This window comes from Balaenoptera musculus, chromosome 3 (assembly GCF_009873245.2).
Source record: "Balaenoptera musculus isolate JJ_BM4_2016_0621 chromosome 3, mBalMus1.pri.v3, whole genome shotgun sequence".
Classification (NCBI taxonomy): domain Eukaryota; kingdom Metazoa; phylum Chordata; class Mammalia; order Artiodactyla; family Balaenopteridae; genus Balaenoptera; species Balaenoptera musculus.
In genome coordinates, this window is record NC_045787.1 from 118,658,077 (window position 1) to 118,679,760 (window position 21,684).

General features: G+C 40.6%; 1 protein-coding gene across 4 annotated transcripts in view; it reads left to right on the forward strand.

Annotated features, from left to right (window-relative positions):
* ARHGAP26 (Rho GTPase activating protein 26) overlaps window positions 1–21,684 on the forward strand; it is a 470,734-nt gene that overhangs the window by 297,964 nt on the left and 151,086 nt on the right. For all 4 annotated transcript variants that reach the window (XM_036847117.1, XM_036847118.1, XM_036847119.1 and 1 more), the window contains exons 16-17: window positions 1,572–1,630; window positions 3,381–3,486. In XM_036847117.1, coding sequence (XP_036703012.1) covers window positions 1,572–1,630; window positions 3,381–3,486 — 165 coding nt within the window. The remainder of the gene's footprint in view (window positions 1–1,571; window positions 1,631–3,380; window positions 3,487–21,684) is intronic.

Below are 21,684 nucleotides of genomic sequence, written 5' to 3' on the forward strand. Positions count from 1 at the left end.
AGCTTATGTGTGGGTACAATTAGCTCAGCTGGTCAAACCGATTATAAATCATCCCTAGTTGATGGGTTGCCATTATGCAATGGTGCCATGAGTGATTTAGGAAGCTTTGCTGTTTTTGAGAAGCCACTATGACGATTAGCCTTTAACAGAACCTCAAATGTGGTATTCCCTGCAATCCCTGAATAATCTGCTAAAAAAACAAGGAATTGCGTATCCTATTCTATTGAGAATGCGTGATTACATACCCTACGTATTTGGGGAGCTCTGCGCCTTGCACAGATAGAGTATACTGCTGGCCTTGCTCCTCAAAAATGAGAACTTAACGGCACTCCTTTTTGACTCCTTCTGCTTAGATTGGAGAATATGACTTCATTGGAGAGGAGACTGCTTTCCTTGTAATAATACGTGTAATATTCCTGCTACCTCCCACCCCTCCCTTGGTTATTAAGGGAGTGGGTGATTGACCAGCTGCTCACATCTCAGTTTCCCGAGTAGACTGAAAGCCATGCTGGACGTGAAGTATAGGAGTATTATCGTTCTCCACTGTAGTTCTTCTCACACAGGAAAGTGGGGGTCTAGTCTTAAACAGAGAGGAGAACTATAATCACGAATTGCATGAGCATTTGTACAGGTTTGTCAAGATTTAGTTGGCTCAAAAGCCACAGAAAAGGAATTGGTGATGCAGGTTTTATTGGCTGTTGGGGAATTGCTGGAAGGCTCTTGGAGTCAAGAGTAAGATGTCATGCAAGTGATGACTAAGAGTTGAAGCAGGGGATCCGATGAGAGTAAAATAAAACTCTGAACCAAGAATCATGGATCGTCTGTTGAGAAGCTTATCATTTAGACTATCAGTTAAAAAAACCTCAAGTTTACAGTTAAACATATTCATAAAACATATTCATATCCCAAATACTACCATTGTAGTTTACACAAAACCAAATGGTAGAGGTTTGTATTTGGTACTTATTTGTGCATGTTGATATTGATTAGCTAATGGACAATAAGTATAAAATATAAATATATTTTAAATAGCAGATAAAATTTGATTGTATCATGCCTAATATTAAGGGTTCTAGCCCTTTGGCATTCTGGAGCAACACTCCATAGTGAATTTGCCACAAAAACACCTACAAAAGTCTTGCATACTGTATCCAGATGAAGTGACTAAGATGCCAGGAAGACGAGAGTTTAAGAGCAGGTGATTGCAAATGTTGGGTTAGTTGCCTGTTTCTCGGACACATCTTAAAATGCTCTTGTGGAGGGCGAGTCACTGACTGAAAAGGAAATCTCTCAGTTTGTGCTAGACTTTTGCATTAGCAGTTTTCTGGTTGTGACTCTATGAGACCTAAGTTGTATCCATTCTCTTAAAAAGGAGAAAGAATGAACATTTCAGGTGAAATCTCAGGACCCTTTCAAAAGGGAAACTAAGTTGGACTAAACTGAGTTGCTGTTGTTTGCCCGTGATCTTTGTCTTTGAGAAATGTAATACGGTCTGGCCGTCTCTAGGCTGCTAGGTAGCGAGAATAGGATTGTTTTCATTAAGCTGACTAGTGTGTATCCTTTGATTTCAGAATGCTTCCAGGACCACTCATGATGTACCAGTTTCAAAGAAGTTTCATCAAAGCAGCAAGTAAGTTTTCTTTTCACCACAGTTTTAAGGGGAAAGGAATAGATTTTTCTATTTCAAAGAACAGTCAGTGTCCCAAAATAAGTATTACCTAATCCCTCGTATTCTGCGTGTAAACTACCCACATAAACACTCATGAGACTGTCACAGAATAAAAGCGAAACCAAGTCAGATTGCTAAGGGCCTTGTTAGCACGTTGAATTTACAGTCGAGGGGAGAAACTTCAGAAGTGAGTTTGGGGGTGATGGAGAGGTGAGAAAAGCAAGTTTGCCTTTCTAATTTTGATTATTGGAGTTCTAACTCCTTGGGTTTTTTCCAGCCCTGGAGTAGCATTTTTTGGAATGAATCAGACTCTGCCCATTACCTAAATTGAGCATCGGACGTATTTCCCTGAATCTGGCACCATTTATATAACTTCCCAGTTCTCTTTCCATCACGGTTTGCATTTATAGCTTCTGATCATTCTTCAGCTATATCATCTAAGCCCTGAGCGTCATATTACTGGTATTAAAATACATAGGGTTTAGGTGCAAGCCACCCTAAGTATACTGGACTCTGTCTACATAGGGCAGGCCACCTATAAGGGGCAGTAAGATTCTCTATCAGATTTAAGTCTGGCATAAATCCCCACTGTGCTATTATGTCCATAGCCTGTGCCTCTCCCTGTTTCCTTTAAGCCATCAGAGTTTGTTTACCCTGGTAGCTACTACTGGCCTAATTTAAGAGTACCTCTGTTCTGGTGGCCTTATCCACACATAGCCGTCCCCGTAAAGCAGGAGAAAGGTCTGGGAGAAAGCTGGAAGTGAAGATGCTGTTTATGTGATTTCTTTCTCTGAGAAATTCCAAACCCATAGCAACCATTCTCTAATTAAACCTCACCTCAGTCCTATAAATAGGTGTGATGAGTGCCATCAATGTATTTCCCAGAGAAATGAAGCCACGTACCCAAGTTCAACCGAGAGAACGTGACAGTCCATGATTTAGGTTATAGGCTGGCAGAAACATTTCCTTATTTTTATCTGCCATTCCTTTCTTCTCCCAGGCTGGTTGTCACACATGACTTGAGATTAACTGGACGTTTCCCTTGATGTCTTTGATGCTGTCTCGAGGTGTTATTTTGATATTTGAGACCCTTGCAAGGCTGTTCACGTACAATTTGTTTATCCCTTGACGAGTGCATAAAGTTCCTTCCTTCCTTGAAACGAAGCTGCCACTCTGTATAGCCAGCTGCTCCCGAGTTTGTTCCTGCTCCAAGTACGCGGCTGACTGGCTCCATTTCATCACATCATCATTCTGGCGTGAACTTTTTGACGGTCATTTTTTTTTCATAGTTGCTCGTTCACATGTTTATTTAGCAAACATTTATTGGGCACCAGCCACATACCTATCACCGTGTTCGGCACTGGCTAGAAGGGAAAATGGAGGCCCAGAAGTGTTAACTGACTTGCTAGAAGTCCCTTGCTGAGAACCTCAACTTTCTGATGCCTGTTGGTCTCAGAAGATAATTTCTGATTTTTTAAGGGAGATCCGTCATGTTGACGGACATTTTTTCTTAATGAACTCTGTTAAGGAAAGCAGCATTAAAAGCACTTTTAGATCTAGTCGGTCTAGTCACAAGTACACAGAACAGGATCTTATACCTCTGAGAAATCCTCAGTCTCTTGTCCCAACATTTGGTTTCCTCTGATTTTTGTCTTGTAAACTGATTTAACTGTGGCCCTGATCCAGTATTGCCTCCCTCCTTCCTTCACAGAGCTGGAGAACCAGGAGTCACGGGTCTCTGAAATCCACAGCCTTGTTCATCGGCTCCCAGAGAAAAATAGGCAGATGTTACAGCTGCTCATGAACCACTTGGCAAAGTAGGTTTAAGACTGATTGCTGGCCTTTCTCTCAGCCCTGGAAAGTTCTTATCTTAGCACTAAAGCTGGTCTCAGTTCTGCTTATGTTTCCTTCTCCCACTGTTGCATCTGGTATGCTGGAGGCTCAGGAAAGAAATGTGGGAAATATTAACTGCAGTGGGTAACAGCAGCACATGCCAGATGGGCTTTGCAGCGGAGGCTGGGGAGGTGCCCATGCCACCAGGCCACCAGGCAGAGTTTGCAGGGGGGTTTGTGTTCTCGTGATGATCAAGGCCAATAGGAGTGTGTCCTCCGTGATACCAGATCACCAAACAGATTTTTCAGGAGTTACATGTTCTTGTGATGATTAAGAGCAAACAGGAATATGTTACAAGTTTACAGACCTTGGATTTGGAATAAAGAGGCCTGGCTTCTAGAGTTGATTCTGTTCTTAACAAGCCACTTAACTAGCCCTGGACAAGCCACTGACCCCTTGATTCCTTAGTTTCTTCATCTGTCAAATATGGGTAGTAGGCTCCCCCTTCTCTATAATGTCATTGATTTTAAATGTTACGTGTAGGAAAGCCTTTGAAGAAGTATAAAGAATAGAGGAATTGGCAAATGTCCATTTGCCCTCTGAGAGAATCAAAGAAAATCGGTGGGGGCCTGATTTTCCTGCTAGGAATATTTATACTCTTGGAGTGGTTTGGATTTTTTGTGTATTTACTGTTGCCTGAGCTGCTTTGGATTGGCCTTGCTGATACCCCTTGCTGTATCAGGCATGTGTGTATGTTCTAACCTTGTCTTAACTTTGATGGATGTTCTTTATTGGAGACTAGCGCATAAGAAAAGACGGACTATAACAGTTAACCTAAATTGTTGAACTCTACATGCTGTGGAACTGACGCGTTATAATTTCAGCTCTTACCCATACTTTGTTCTGGCATTAAGTCATGTCTTTGGGATAATTTGATACTCTGCCGAGGGAGATTATGATGATTTGTTTTCATGTTTCTACCAAGCATTTGATATTTTGGAGAGAGAGTATAGATGTTACCATAAAGATTTCCATAGGTCTTAATGATGAAGGAACAAGAGTTTTGCATGCTGGTGAGAAGCAGTTAGGCTGAGTAAAGGGTTGCTCCATTCCAGGTCACATAGTTTTTCTTGCCATGCCATCTCTGAACTGCATGTTTAGAAACAATTAAGTGTAGCTGAGAACATGCAAGTTTTCAAGGAGTATATGCACCTCCCCCCCAAATGTCAAAGAATCCTGATGAATGTGTTTAAAATAATGGGAACTGGGCTTTAAAAAGTAACTCCAGATGCTCTGACATGACGGTGTGGTGCCTATTCCACACAAACCCAGTCAGGCATTTGTGAAACGGGAAAGCTGGCTTAGATCTTAGTTGCACACTTGAAGGGCCTGCACCAAAACAGAGGAAGTTCCAGGTACATCGTCCAGCCAAGCATGTGTGGCGATGCTCCTGACTGTTTTATGGCCCCTGGGTCTTAGGGAGGCCTCCATGCCTTCTGGGAGCCGCTAGAGAAGGGATAGGAAGCAGCTGAAGGCAGTCGGGCCGTTCAGGCTGTGCAGTGTGATGAGAGCTTAATTGGACTGAGAGAGAACAAGAGTCATTGGTGATCCAGTAAAGCCAGAACTGAATCTTCCCATTTTTAAAATGCCCTGAGGATTGTTAGGAATCCTTAAAGAAAAAGAAATAGACACAAAAAAATCCAAAACCCTTAAGGTGGGTATTGGGCCAATGAACCTGTTCATCTCCTGGTGGATGCTTCACTTTCTCCCTCTGGTTCCACCCTCTTCTCTCCCAACCGCATTCAGTCCAGTCTTTGTCCCTAAGCCGAGGAGAAGTACAGCTGGAATGTGCATGTTAAAGCTGTGGCCTTGACTTTTTGCCTTCTAAAGAATTTAAACCAATTTTGTTGCTGGAGTTATTTATTTTATAGCATTTCTGGAGCATTGTGTGTTATCTTTGATACTTAACAGTGATTTTCTTTGGTTCTGTGAGGTTAAGTGGCATTTCTTTGTTCATGTGATCATTAAGAAGTCTACATATAGACAAGCCCTCATGGCTGTAATGTGAGTTGGTCATGATGGTAGAACACACAGACTCCCGTTACCAGCATGCTGTGTTCTTGGTCTCTGGAGCCTCTAGATTTAAAATGTCCTGGAGGAGATGAGTATAAACGAGCACTGCTGAATCCAGTAAGGAGTACTTACTTCAGTTTGAAAAAATGTTTTGGCACCCAGAGGAGTTCTAAGATTCTGCGTAAACTCTCTATTCTCATTTACAGCACTGTCCTATTTTAAAATCGAACAGGAAGGGAAAGTTAACTTGGGACAAGGGGTTTGTCTGTTTCATTCTTGTTTTCTCAGGTTCAGACTTACCCAAGAATATGCCTGAGCTATTGTTCCTCTGGTCTACTTACTTAATGGTCAGCTTCCTTCCTAAGTTTTGGTTTCAGGGTTGGTTCTGCTGGAAAACCTGGTGTTTACTTCTCTCATTACTTACTGTGTTTGCCCTGTACATCCCAGGCATCTGGTTCAAAGAGAAGATATTTTGTGTATTTTTTAAAGTACTCTTTTGAAACACTTTACAAAATTGATTTCCTTTAGCTGTGGAGGAAGAGTTAAGACATTTTATATTTAATCCCAAGTAGAAATGCATTCAGAGGGGAAAGGATAAAAACTCCAGACCTCCACGCAAATGATTACCAGGATACATCCAAATCACAGAGCTCTTGGATTTGTTTCAGACCTCAGAGGGAACATAAAAATTATAGGCAACTCTGCACATATTTTTGTTGTCCCAGCTTAAATCTACTATGAAAATTAGACGTTTTCTATTTGGAACCTGGAATCTAGTATACAGTCTGGAGTCATGTGCCTCAAAGGATGGTTACACTCACCTGGGGTGCTTGTTTACATTGACATTTACATTGCTGGCCCCCCCGTTGATCTGCTGAATTGGACTCTGCCTGGGACTCTGCATTTTTAATTTACTTCCCAGGCAAACAGTCTTTTGAGAACCACTGGCCTAGAGAATGGGCCATATGCAGGGATTTTCTAGGAGGGAGAAATGGTATGGAGAGGAATGGGTTGGAATTTAGGAGGTTATTAGAAATAGTGAAGAAGAAACTCAAAGCAGTGAGTTCAAAAAAGGAGATTTTATTTGCATAATTAAATTACTAAAAAAAATCGGTTGTGATTTCCCATGTCTCTACAATTATTCGCTTTTCATTAAATTGAGTGTTCAGCACATGACTTTGTTTTAAAATCACACACAAAGCATTTTTAAAAATAAAGAAAATTGCCCCCAGCTGGCTTTGGGACCCTGTGGAAATCATTCAACATCTCTGAGCCTGGTTTTGTGACTTCCCTTCTAATCACGTGAGTCTGTGCTTTCATCAGATGGAAAGGTGGCAAAAAAAAGAAAAAAATTCCCAATCTTATAATTGTAGAAGGAAATAAGAGTAGATGAGTAATGCAGACTAATTTCATGGTAGCTCCCCAATGTTTGCATACTATTATGGCTCCAAGTATGTTGTATATCCCCACACATACCATTCACAGTGGCTCATTGGAACTTTATTACAGTGTTTATGCTGCATGGGAGGATTTCAAAGAGCTCTTCATACATCCGGAATGGCTAATAACAATACCTTTTCACAGCTGGTTTTCCCGAAACACTTACTGAGAAATAAATCTTAGTCTCTTTTCTTTTTTGAAGCAACTACTCCTTTGTTGCCTGGGTGTTTTCAGGAAGCCAGAGCCCTTTTCTTGCTTCTCCAAAGAAGAATTGTATCATTTTAGATGCTTCGGACTGCAAGAAACAGAAAATCCTATTCATAGTGGCTTAAACAATAAGGGAATCTGTTGTGTCATTACACAAAATCAGTCCTGAGGGTTGGTTAATTTCTTGGCTCATGAAGTACTTGTGTTATTTCCACGGTCCTGCTCACAGCCAGCTTCACTGGGTTGGCTAGCTCCTTTCAGGATCATAAGATGTTGTGTTGCATCTCTGCACATGAGTGGTTGTCCAGGGCAGAAAGGTATTACAGTTGATCCCTGAGCAGCGTGGGTTTGCACTGTGGGGGTCCACTTATACATGGATTTTTTTTTTCACTAAATATGCACTGTTTATATGCATAATGCAATATGGTTGAATCCATGGATGCGGAACCATGGATATGGAGGGCCAATATAAAGTTATATTAGGATTTGCAACTGTGTAGAAGTATGGTTCAGGGGTAACTGTATTTCTTCTCTGAGTCTCTTTTTAAGAGATGTGATGATACCTTTCCCAGAAGTTCTCCAATAGACTTCCTATCACATCTCATTGGTTTGAAGCATTCACTAGCAAAGGGAATGGGACCACTGTGATTTTTTACCCCAAACAGGATTTACCTGGGTCATTTGTGGGAGGCATGGATACCCACATAAAAGCAGGGCTCTGAGTAGGCAACCCATAGTGCCTACTGCAAGTAATCCAGGTAAAATAACATTTAACAAAGAGTATTAAGTCTCTTGAATGATCTTTGCATGGTGTGCTAACTCGATCAGGACATGTGGGACAAGAAGGCCAATTTGGAGGGGGGGGGATGAATACACCTGCCATGTGGGCACATATACCCTGAAATACCAAGATTTGTGGGGATGGAGGGTGAGAGAGAGAAATGAAGAGGGCAAAATCAACTTTAGTCCGATTGCCACTTGCCGATTCTCTGTTGTTCTTTTCATTACCCAATTGCTTAATGTTTATTTGGGTAATCTGTTACGTGTGACTTTCCCTAAAGGACAAAATTCTATAGATGACAAGGATCAGGAAGGAATATTGTGGGGCAAATGCTTGGCATACAAGTGAGACCTTATCAAAATAATATGTAGACTCCATTGCTGTAAGTTATCCATGGTTGAACATCCGGTGGCTTGGCTGTTTTCTCCTTCCTGTGACTGGAGTTTGAGTACTTCCAGGCATCCCTGCAAGTCAGGAAGGACATATTCACATTTCCTTAATGTTCTAGATGCAGAGTGAATTGGGTTCATGTAAAGATGCCTGTGGTTATTAAAAAAAAAAAAAAAAAATCATTGCTAGGCTTTGGCACCAAGGAGGATGGGCCCTGGTAGTTAACTAGCATCCCTTAAAGTTCTCAAGAAAGGGTCAAAATAAAAGGAAGTGACTACTTGGCATTAACATATATCTTATAGATACTCTACTATTCCTTCTTCCTCCATCCCAAGTCTAGACGATAAGATTTAGCTTACTGGAGAGCTGCTGAACATACGAGAAGCGCTTCTTATTTCCTTGCCATCAAGACTAGTCCAAACAAAATAGCCGTGGAATTTTACAAAGCACATTTAAAAGAAAACAGTACTTTTGAGATGATGTCTTTCTAAGATGGAAAGCTCCGGTGAACTTCTCTGGCAGCCTTCCCTCAGCCATACACCCTGGCTTCGGAACCTTTCTTTTCTCTAGTAACCACTAGACACCCACGGCTGCCGGCACAGAATTGCTTGGCTGCCGGGCCACGGGTGTTGTGGCCTGATAGCCCCCCAGAGCCACGTTGACCACATTCTCCAGGTCCATTTGGCTTCTGCCTCACTGACTCCTATCCTGAACCGATAGTTCTGGTGATTTTAACCCCTCACTGTCTTTTGAATCTGTCCACGTTCCTCCGTGTCCATCACTACGTCCCTAGTCCGAGCTGTCATCATCTCTTCCCCAGACTGTTTGCAAAGGCCTCTTGCTGGTTTGCTCTAGCTGGTGGAGCTCTGGCTCCCTGCCAGGCCGCAGAATGCATGCTCTGTAGCTGGGGAACTTGGAACACTGCGAATCCCAACTTGTGATTCCCCTGCTTAAAAAAACGTCAAAGGCAGCTTTCCCCTTGCTCTTAAGACAAAACTCTGGATACGGCCTCCACAGGACCTTTTCTGGACTGGGCCCTTTCAGACTTTGCAGCCTCGTCTGTGTCCCTCAAGATCACACTGCATCCCTACTGCATGGTGCACAGTGGATGCGCATGAGTATTTGTTGGGTAGAAGCATGAAGCATCTCTTAACCATCTCTCAACTATCCTCTTCCCCGCTCCCTCTCTTTTTTTTCCCTCTGTTTGGAATGGCCCCTCCCCACCTTCTGCCTGCCAAAGTCTACTTCATTCTTTAGCCTCAGCTCCAATGCCACTGCCTACAAGAATCCTTTCTGCCTCAGGTGCCCTCTTGCTTTCCTGAACTCCCATAGCCTTTGCTTATTCCTGTCTTTCAACGTGTATCACATTCCACCTGTGGGACAGTTTACAAGGTATGTATCTTCTCACTCCTACTAGGTCATAAGCTCCCGGGGGGACAGGCAGTCTGTCTTCCTTTATCTTTGTGTCTTACCTAGAGGTTGCAAACAAGGGCCTCTAGCCAGAGCAGCCCACACATGTGCTCGATTTGGTATTGTTGTCCCCCACATTGCTGTTTTTAAAATTTGGACAGGTTTCCAACATTTTTAACAGGGGTCATTTTACTTGGAAAAATTCAGATCTCCTTGCTAGCAATTGGCTGGAAGTAAGTGAGGGCCACACCCTATCCCCCTGGGCATACCTTCTTCAGTTTGCCTAGTTCCTAGTAGTCCCTAGTGCCTGGCCATGGGGTAGACATTAGGGTGTTCAGCCCTTGACCTATCTGTCTGCTGATCCCAGAAAAGGGACTTGATATTTGGTGATCACATAATGAACAAACAGAAATGGGCTGGGAGAATTATTTCCCTGACCAGCTCTGTTTTCTTCCTGAAAGATTTATTATTTTTGATAGATTGGAGATCGCTGGAAGAAGTGAGAGATACTGCTTCCAGGCCTGTTTATGTGTATGGAGCAGGGAGAAGAGTGTATTTTTTTAAGACTAAGAATGGGATTCTCAAAGGACCTTCTCTAGCTATTTTTGGCAGAGCCAAAGGAAAATCTATTTAAAGGGACACTGCAAAGAGGACAAGCACATATTTTAAAGCAAACAGGCAACTTAGCACTTTAAATTAATGGAAATGCAGAAGAAATCAGAGCTCAACCCTTATTCAGCCTACTTGCCAGACTTTCACTTACTTTCAACCCAGGAATTTCTCTCTTTTGTGGCCTTCCAGCCTTCAGGGTTAGGAGGAGGAAAGACACAAGTTCAGTTTAAATTTTTTGCTTTAAAAAAAAACCAACAAAATTCCTGAATTCAAGGAACTAAATCTTTCACATCACAAGAAATGCCCATCGTGAAAGGGGAAATGCTCGGCTTCAAGCTGTGAACACTCAGCAGTCTTAGAGCCCCTTTGATTTGGGTCTCTTGTTTGTTATGATTTGTTCTGCTTCTGTTTGGGTGAATTTTTTCAGTGACTTTCCTGGTTTTTGATACACCTCTGATACTTCCTTTTCTGAACCCATGGAGTCACCTATAGAGTTCCCTTTCAAATTCAGGGAGGAGCAAAGGAGAGGATGCTATGTTTTCCTCTCTTAGTGGCTGCCCCCTTTTACTTCAGGGTCTTATAGACGTTAGAGTATTAACAAGCATGGACACGACTTTGTTTCCTCTTTGCCAACCCTTATCAGAGCCAGATTTCTTTCCGTCCCTCCTTCCCTCCCCTGCTCCTTCCCTCCCCACTTCCCTCCCTCTCTTCCTCTCTTCCTTTTCTGATTTTGAGTCCTCTCTCTTTTTTTCTTGGTGAGTCTAGCTAAAGGTTTGTCTGTTCTGTTTATCTTTTTAAAAACCAGTTCTTAGTTTCATCGATCTTTTCTTTGTCTTTTTTAGTCTCTCTTTCATTTATTTCTGCTCTTATGAGCCAGATTTCTTATGTGTTGGCCATGGGGGTGGTTTCATTAAATGTCTCTCTTTGGTGGAGTGTCAGTGACTAACTGATTCACTTGCACTTTTTTGAGCACTGAAGCCCTCTCTTGCCATATCCTCTTTGCATTGCATGGTGAGCATTATCTGTGATATTTATTTTCTTACACTGACTGGTTTTCCAACCAACTCACAACTATTGTAGCTCAAATGTGGCAGCTGCAGCGAGGCAGCTGGCAGACTTCAGGGTAATTGCAGTTCATCTGTAGGTGCTTGAGAGTTCAGTGATAAAGAGAACATTCTGGAGCCAGACTGCCTAGTTTTGCTCGTCTCTTCTGAAACCTGTGTGAAGTACTTCAGTTCTTTATGCCTGAGTTTCCTCATCTGAATAAGGAGATATAATAATTGTATTAGAAACATTTAAATTAGCACATCAGATTCTCTTGGCTTCTCCTGTACGTATTTCAGCCACCAGTGTGGTGACCAGTTGTGTAGCCTCCAACTCATTTCACGCAGGTGCAGCCTGATAGCTTGTAGCCTCATGCCCTTACCATGTGCCTCCTGCCTCTTACCTCCCACCCAAGGGAGACATGACACAAAGTGCCGTCCACACGTGTACAACCTGGAAGCAAAGGAGTATTAAAAAGAGCAAAGGAGTATTAAAAAAATAAAACTTTGACTAATGGGAGGTGAGAGCTGGGCATACTGAATAGCAGTCATTAGGTAGCCTCTCAGAAGATGGTCCCAAGAGATGGAGCAGGTATTGGTGCTTGAAGCAGGTAGGGGTTAGCTTCTCTGCCTCATTCCTCCTGAGAACCCCCTAGTAGAATAGAATAGTGTCATATAAGCCTTCACGTCAGACTCTTCTTTCTGGGAAACCTAAAGACAACAATAGCACCTACCCTCTTAGAGTCATTGTGAGGATTAAGTTAATTCATCCACCTAAATCTCTTAGGAGAGCATCTGGCAAGCAGTATAATGTAGGCTTTCAGAGAAATCAGGGGATGGAGGAAGGAGGGTCATGGAGCTGTACCTGAAGGTGTGGGAAGATGGAGAAATTGTTCTAACAATTAAACCAAAACAAGGCATTCTTACTGAAGGGACGGGGATTTCTTCACAGTTCTGTTCTTGGCAAGCAAAACCCTTAGGGCTGAATGCCGAAAACATAGCACACATGGCTCTTACCCACTTGGGAGATTTGCATGTGTGCATATGTTTACTTTTGCTTTGCTTTTGTTTTCTTGGCAGTTTGTGTGTGTTTGGGCCAAAGGGCTGAGCATCTATCTCAGTCTTCGTAGCAAAGGGTGAGCCAGCATTGGGTCAGCTGGGAGAAAGCCATTGATATCTGCTTTCAGGTCACACCTTACACCAAGCCTTACAGTTCCCTGTGAGTATTCGGAGCTTTTCATGAGTCACATGCCCTGTGGAGTGGTGCACCTGTTTGAAACAAGCTGTGTGGTGCTGATTTCCACGGGAGGTCAGCAGCTTCTCACCCTCACCCTCCTGCTTCTTGGTGTCGCAAGGCTGATTTCATCTCAGAAGCAGCTGTCTTTGCTGCAATTTAATAACTCTTAATTTCCTGGAGGAGGAATGACACGTTTTTATCATGAAGAGTCATCTTAGTCTGCATGGTCTGGAAATTTCCACTCATCTTTGTGATCTTTGAAATGTTTCTCTTTGTGGAAGAGTCTGACTTGTCTTCTTTCTTACTCAGTGTGACTGCCTTTCAGATGCCATTCCCAGATTATAGAGTCTTATCCAGTGTGAGAACGGTTCTCTTTGCCTCCGGTTTACCCCTTAGTGTAGTCTTCATGTGGGTCTCCCTCCCTGAGTCACTGAAATCTGTAATGAAGGATTAATCTACGCTCTAAGAAGAGTTGTACATGTATTTGTCTTCATTCTGTCTTGGTAGACACTTTGGCAGTTTAACTCAAAAAGGGGGTTTGAAGAAATGTTAAGGCGATTTGAATTTTGGTATCTGTCTTTTCTGCTTTCTCACATGTATTGAAATGCTTTTCTATAAGCAGTTTAGCATGCTGATTTAGTGTTTCCACTTTAGTATTGTAAGTATAAATCATTATTTCTTGGTTCTGTGCAAGGTGGTAGAGGAACCCAACACGTCTGGCTTGTTGGTTTACTGCAAGACTCTTCCTGTTCACTTGGAGGTGCATAGGATTTGATAGAACAGAATCACTGTTTCATTAAAGTCAGGATTTCAGTGAGAAAATCAGGTAACCCTAAGGCCCCAAGGAAGAATTGGTGTATTAGGTCTTCGGTTGTAAGAAACAGACGTCAACTGTGGCTAATTTTAAAAAAAGAAGGGAATTTACTGACAGTCTTCTTGGAGTAATTGAAAGCAGAGTTGAACCATCAGACATTGGAATGCAACCTCAGGGGCCCTTATGTGCCTCACATCCTACTCCATGTCCCTACACCATTCACTCTTCTCTTCTAGATGATAGTCTCAGATTTTGCTTCCTGTTTCACTGAGAAAATAGATGTGACAGGAGAACGTCCACAAGCCACCACACCTGCGCCCATGTTCCTGTCTTCTCTCCATGGGTGATAGAAGAACACTCAGTGCTTCTACCTAAAGGCAGTCCCATCACTGGGGCACTAGAGCTGATCCCCGATTGCATCCAGCAGGATTTGGCTCCAATAGTTTTCCCCTCTGTCTCCTTACATCATTGACTTTGTAGTTTCTGCTGAATCTTTCTCATCAACACTTATAATTTCTGTGATCCTTTACAAATGGAGAACAACAACAACGAAACAAAAATCCTTTCTAGATCTTGCATCCCTTTCTAGATACCATCCCTTTTCTCTGTGCTCTTCTCAGCAGAATGTCTTAAATAGTTGTCTGTGTCACCGTGTCCAAATCCTCTCTTGAACCTACACCATTTGGGCTTTTTTTTTTGGCTGTGCTGGGTCTTCATTGCTGCGCGTGGGCTTTCTCTAGTTGCAGCAAGCGGGAGCCGCTCTTTGCCCCGGTGCATGGGCCTCTCATTGTGATGGCTTCTCTTGTTACGAAGCACGGGCTCCAGGCGCATGGGCTCAGTAGTTGTGGCTCATGGGGTCTAGAGCGCAGGCTCAGCAGTTGTGGTGCACGGGCCCAGTTGTTTCACGGCATGTGGGATCTTCCCAGACCAGGGATCGAACCCATGTCCCCTGCATTGGCAGGTGGATCCTTAACCACTGCACCACCAGGGAAGTCCCACCACTCGGGCTTTTATACCTACTGCTCCACTGAAATGCCTCCTGTTGGTGATGCTAAGTCAGTTTCAACTTCCCTTCCCTGATGGTTCTGAAGGATTTAACACAGTTTCACACTCTCTCCTCCTTGAAATACGTTCTTCACTTGGTTTCCAGGTCATCATACTCTCCTGTTTTTTTCCCCTACCTCCTTGGCTGCTCCTTTTCAGTCTCATTTTCTGTGCCCCAGGATTTATTCGGTCCTTTGATCCTTAGACCTGCTCTGCCCACTTTCCCTCCTCTCTCTCCCCAGTGAGGTCTTGCTCTAGGATTGCAAGCAACCTCCAGCCCTGGTGCTCCCTACCCACAATGCTTAATTTTTTTCCATAGCATGTATCACCATCTAATATACTGTATATTTGACTTATGTATTTATTGTTTTCTTCTCACTGAAATGTAAGCTCTGTGAGGATGAAAATTTGTCTGTCTGTACACTGCCTGCAGCAAAGCTTTGCACGTAGCAAGAGGCGCTCTCCATAAATATTTGTCGAATAATGAAGGAAATAAAGGGTGGAAAATATCCAGGGAACTAATGGGTGGCCCTGGAGCACTACCTTTTGAATGTCTCACCTCTGAACACCTTTGTCTTCTTATGATTCCACTACAGGTTAACGTTACTAATGAAGAGAGAATAATGGCCTCCCTTGGGTAATGCACTCACTTCTGTGGCGAGGCGGTAGCGGGGTACTCAGCTGACATTCTTGGTAGGACCACATCTAATGGGAGAGGGGCAATCCAGGGAAAAATTGGAGTATTTGTCTTTCTCTGTCTGACGTATTTCACTTAGCGTAATACCCTCTAGGTCCATCCATGTTGTCACAAATGGGAAAGATTTCATTATTTTTTTATGGTTGAGTAAAACTTCCAGTGTGTGTGTATGTATCATATCTTCTTTATCCATTCATCCACCATTGAGCACTTAGGTTACTTCCATATCTTGTCTATTGTAAATAATGCTGCAATGAACATTGAGATGCATATATCTTTTCAAATTAGTGTTTTTGTTGTCTTTGGCTAAATACCCAGAAGTAGAATTGCTGGATCATATGGTAGTTCTGTTTTTTGAGGAACCTTCATACTATTTTCTGTAGTGGTTGTACCAACTTACATTCCCTACAACAGTTCACAAGGATTCCCTTTTCTCTCCATCATCACCAACACTTGTTTCTTATATTTTTGATCATAGCCATTCTCATAGGTGTGAGGTGATATATCATTGTGGTTTTGATTTGCATTTCCCTGATGATTAGTGATGTTGAGCATCTTTTCATGTGCCTGTTGGCTATCTGTATGTCTTCTTTGGAAAAATGTCTATTCAGGTCCTCTGCCCATATTTTAATCAGATTTTTTTGGTTTTCGATATTGAGTTGTATGAATTCTTTATATATTTTGGATATTAATCCCTTATCAGACATATCGTTTGCAAATATCTTCTGCTGTTTAGTAGGTTGCCTTTTCATTTTGTTGAAGGTTTTCTTTGCTGTGCAAAAGCTTTTTAGTTTGATGTAGTCCCATTTGTTTAGTTTTGTTTTTGTTACCCTTACCCAAAGAGACAGACCTAAAAAAGTATTGCTAAGACCGATGTCAAAGAGCTTACTGCCTATGTTGTCTTCTAGGAGTTTTATGGTTTCAGGTCTTACATTTAAGTCTTTAATCCATTTTGAGGTTTTTTTGTTTTTGTTTTTGTGTTTTGTTTTGTTTTTGTATCTGGTCTAAGAAAGTGGACTAGTTTTATTCTTTTGCATGTAGCTGTCCAGTTTTCCTAGCAACATTCAATGAAGAGACTGTCTTTCCCCCATTGTATATTCTTGCCTCTTTTGTTGTAAATTAATTGACCATATAAGCATGGGTTTATTTCTGGGCTCTCTATTCTGTTCCATTGAGCTATGTGTCTGCTTTTGTTTCAGTACCATACTGTTTTGATTACTATAGCTTTGTATAGTATAGTTTGGAATCAGGGAGTGTAATACCTCCAGGCTTCTTCTTTCTCAAGATTGCTTTGCCTATTTGGGGTCTTCTGTGGTTCCATACAAATTTTAGGATTGTATGTTCTAGTTCTGTGAAAAATGCCATGAGTATTTTGATAGGGATTGAATAGGTAAGTTTTTTGGGTAGTATGGACACTTTAACAATTTTAATTCTTCCAATCCATGAGCGTGGAATATCTTTCCATTTATTTGCGTCATCTTCAATTTCTTTCATCAATGTCTTACACTTTTCAGAGTACAGGTCTTAATTTCTCTTTCTGATAGATCATTATTAGTATATAGCAACACTGTAGATTTCTGTAATATTGTATCCTGCAACTTTACTAAATTCACTTACTAATTCTAAAAGTTTTTTGGTGGAGTCTAGGGTTTTTTATATATAGTATCGTGTCATCTGCAAACAGTGACTATTTTACTTCTTCCTTTCTAATTTGGGTGTCTTCTTTTTTTTTTTTTTTTTTCTTGTCTGATTGCTGTGGCTAGGACTTCCAATACTACATTGACTAAAAGTGGGAAGAGTGGGCATCCTTGTCTTATTCCTGATCTTAGAGGAAAAGCTTTCAGCTTTTCACTGTTGAGTATGATGTTAGCTGTGGGTTTGTCATATATGACCTTTATTATGTTGAGGTACATTCCCTCTATACCCACTTTGTTGAGAGTTTTTATCATAAATGCATGTTGGATCTTGTCAAATACCTTTTCTGAATCTACTGAGATGATCATATGATTTTTGTCCTTTATCTTGTTAATGTCATGTATCACGTTGATTGATTTGTGGTTGTTAAATCATCCTTGCGTGCTTGGGTTAAATGCAACTTGGTCATGATGTATGATGTTCTTAATGTATTGTTGAATTCAGTTTGCTAGTATTTTGTTGAGGATTTTTGCATCTATGTGCATCAGGGATATTGGCGTGTAATTCTTCGTTTTTGTACTGTCTTTGTCTGGTTTTAGTATCATGGTAATGCTGGTGTTGTAGAATGAGTTCAGAAGCATTCCTTTCTCATCTATTGTTTGGAATAGTTTGAGAAGAATAGATATTAACTCTTCTAAATGTTTGGTAGAGTTTACCTGTGAAGCTGTCTGTTTGGTAGAGTTTACCTGTGAAGCTGTCTGGTCCTGGACTTTTGTTTCGTGGGTGTTTTTTGATGACTGATTGCTAGTGATTGGTCTGTTCAGATTTTCTGTTTCTTCCTGATTCAAGTCTTGGGAGATAGAATGTTTCTAGGAATTTATCCATTTCTTCTAGTTGTCTGATTTGTTGGCATATAGTTGTTTTAGTAAGGTTATTATTCTTTGGTATCAGTTTTAAGTTCTCTTTGATTTCTGATTTTATTTATTTGGTTCTCCCCCTCACCCCCCCATGAGTCTGGCTAACATTTTGTCATTTAAAAAAAATCTTTTCAAAAACCAGCTCTTACTTTTATTGACCTTTTCTATTGGTTTTTTAGTTTTTATTTCATTTATTTCTGCTTTCATCTTTATTATTTCCTTCCTTCTGATAACTTTGGGTTTTGTTTGTTCTTTTATAGTTCTTTTAGGTGTAAAGTTAGGTTATTTGAGATTTTTCTTGTTTCTTGAGGTAGGCGTGGATCACTATGAACTTCTCTCTTAGAACTGCTTTTCCTGTCCCATAGATTTTGGAAAGTTGTTTCCATTTTCATTTGTCTCCAGGTATTTTTTAATTTTCTCTTTGATTTCTTTGTTGACCTATTGGTTGTCTAGCAGCATGTTGTTTAGTCTCCATGTGTTAGTTTTCTTCTTGTAATGAATTTCTAGTTTCATACCACTGTGGTTGAAAAGATGCTTGATATGATTTCAGTTTTCTTAAATTTACTGAGACTTGTTCTGTGGCCTAACATGTGATCTATCCTGGAGAATGTTCCATGTGCACTTGAAAAAAAATGTGTATTCTGCTCTTTTGGAGTGGAATGTTCTGTATATATCTGTGAAGTCAATTTGGATTAATGTGTCATTCAAAGCCAATGTTTCCTTATCGATTTTCTGTCTAAATGATCTATCCACTGATGTAAATGGAGTATTAAAGTCTCCTACTATTATTGTGTTACTGTCAGTTTCTTCCTCTGTTTCTGTTAATATTTGCTTTATGTATTTAGGTGCTCCTATGTTGAGTGCATAAATATTTATGAATGTTATATCATCTTCTTGGGTTGATCCCTTTATCATTATGTAATGCCTTTATCTTTTGTTGTATACTGTCTTTTAAAGTCTGTTTTGTCTGATATGAGTATTGCTACCCCAGCTTTTTCTGTTTGTTTGTTTCCATTTGCATGGAATATGTTCTTCCATCCATTAACTTTCAGCCTGTCTTTAGATCTGAAGTGAGTCTCTTGTAGGCAGCATATAGATGGGTCTTCATTCAGCCACCCTATGTCTTTTGATTGGAGCATTTAGTCCTTTGATTTTTAAAGTGATTATTGATAAGTATATACTTATTGCCAGTTTGTTAGTTGTTTTCTGGTTGTTTTTGTAGTTCTTCTGTGTTCATTTCTTTTCTTAGTCTCTTCCCTTGTGGTTTGATCATTTTCTTTTGCATTATATTTAGGTTTTGTTCTCTTTATTTTTTGTGTAGCTCTTGTAGGTTTTGGTCTGTAGTCACCATGAAGTTCATATATATCGACCTATATAGATGTAACAGTTTATTTGAAGCTAAGAGTTGCTTAAGTTTGAACACATTCTAAAAGCAGTAAATATTTCCTCCCCTCTCCATGTTTTGTTTTTTATGTCATATTTTAATTTTGTGTATTCCTCAACTACTTATCATATTTACAGTTGACTTTACTGCTTTTGTCTTTTAACATTCATACTTGCTTTTTAAGTGCCTGATCCACTGCATTTACTATATATTTGCCTTTACCAGTGAGATTCTTTTTCTTTCATTTTTAAAAAATTTCTAGTTATGACCTTTTCTTTGCCACTTAAAGAAGACCCTTCAACATTTCTTGTGAAACCAGTTTAGTAGCGGTAAACTCCTTTAGATTTTGCTTGTCTAGGAAACTATCTCCCCTCAATTCTGAATGATATCCTTACTGTGTAGAGTATTCTTGGTTGTAAATTTTCTCCTTTTAGCACTCCCTTCTGGCTTGTAAAGTTTCTGCTAAAAAATCAGCTGATAGCCTTATTGCGGGTGGGGGGTTCCCTTGTATGTGACTAGTTGTTTTTCTTTTGCTGCTTTTAAAAATTCAGTTTTTAACTTTTACCATTTAAATTATGATATGTCTTGGTGTGGATCTTTTTTGGTTTATCTTTTTTGGGACTCTCTGGACCTGGACCTGGATACCTATTTCTTTCCCCCAGGTTAAGGAAGTTTTTAGCCATTATTTCTTGAAATAAGTTTTCTGCTTCTTTTTCTCTCTTTTCTCTTTCTGGGACCCCTATAACGTAAATGTTAGTACACTTGATGTTCTCACTGATGTCCCTTAAACAATCCTCATTTTTCAAAATTCTTTTTTCTTTTTGTCATTCTGATTGGGTGATTTCCACTATTTTGTCTTCCAGATTGCTGATGTGTTCTTCTGTATCATCTAATCTGCTGATTCATTTCAGTTATTGTATTCTTCAGCTGTGATTTGTTCTATCTTATATTTTCTAATTCATTCTTGAATTTCTGTGTTCTTCCATTCTTCTCCTGCATTCAGTGAGCATTTTAATAACCATTACTTTGAACTCTGTGTCTGGTAAATTACTTATCTCCATTTAATTAAGTTTTTTTTTCCCCCTGGGGTTTTATCTTGTTCTTTCATTTGGAACATATCCTTCTGCTTCTAGTTTTTTTTTTTTCTTTCTTTCTGTGTTTGTTTCTAAGAGTTAGGCAAAACAGCTACCTCTCCCAGTCCTAAAGGCATGGCCTTGTGTAGGAGTGTTTCCTTTGCAGACTGCATGTGCTGGGTGGGTTTGGCAGGCTGGTTGGCACTGGAGTGGGCATGGACTTGGGCAGGATCCCAGGGCACATGGGCCACCCTGGCAGAACAGCTAGACCTGGAGTATGTAAGGTGTTATGATTCTTGACATGAATAGACCTATCAGGAATTGTTTTATTCATGGTTAAGTCTGATCTTACTCAGTTGAAATGTAAGGCAAACCTAATGCAAATGTCATGAGGCTTTCTGTTCTTTGTAATGCCCCCCCTTACGGCATGGGGAGAATCCAGAAATGAATGCTGGATAAACTAACCTACAAAAGACCCAGAATTGTGCCTCATTTTAAAGTAAAACCAAAAGAATATTCCAAAGTGAAGCACTTTCAGTAGCAAAGATTCTAAGCTCTATGTCAGTTCCTATTAAAGGAGGCTGTCCTTGTATCCCTGTGCTCTTTGGGATTTGGCAGCATGTTAAAAACTGTGTTCTCTGGTGTTACCGATAATTAGCAGCTTCTGTGATAAAGCTGGCTTGGACAGAGCTTAGCTGAGATAAACAGGACAGCCCAGTTGGCATCATTCATGCCACCATGTATTAATTTATTGAGCACCTGTGCTAACAAGGCACTAACTTATCCAAGATGCTGATGATTTATTTCCATTAGGAGGTGGTATGAGAAAGCACTGGCCCAACAGGTAAAAGGTACAGATCTTGAGTTTTTACAAACTCATTTTATTCATGATCTTGAGCAAGTATACCAGGGCTCAGGTTTCTCCATCTACAAAATAAAGAGGATTATTTTTGCATTAAAAAAAAAAGCACACACACACACACACACACACACACACACACAGATATACATACACACAGTGCAGTTAAGGAAAACAGAGTCTAGAAGGATAGCCAGCAATATCTTAACTGTTGTTTTCTGTAGGTGCTTATGTTTTCTTCTCTTGCCTTCTTTATTTTTGAATTTTTATAAAATGACTATGTGTGCTATTTACAAAGTTATAATTATTTTTAATGGATGGAGCAGATTCTTTGATTCTGAGCCTCTTTTAACTTTGAAGACATCTATGATTTTATGCACAAGACTTGGTAAAACAGGACAGGACAGTCAATGCTTGGGTATTCTGAGACAGAATCCCTTTTGTCTGCTTTTGCTCCCCATCTTTTGTCCACTTCCCTGCTCATTTGCATTTCTACCTGAGAGTGGGCATCAGAGAGAAAGGAGAATATATCTTAGCAATGCTTGAGATAGGGGTAAAACTTTAAC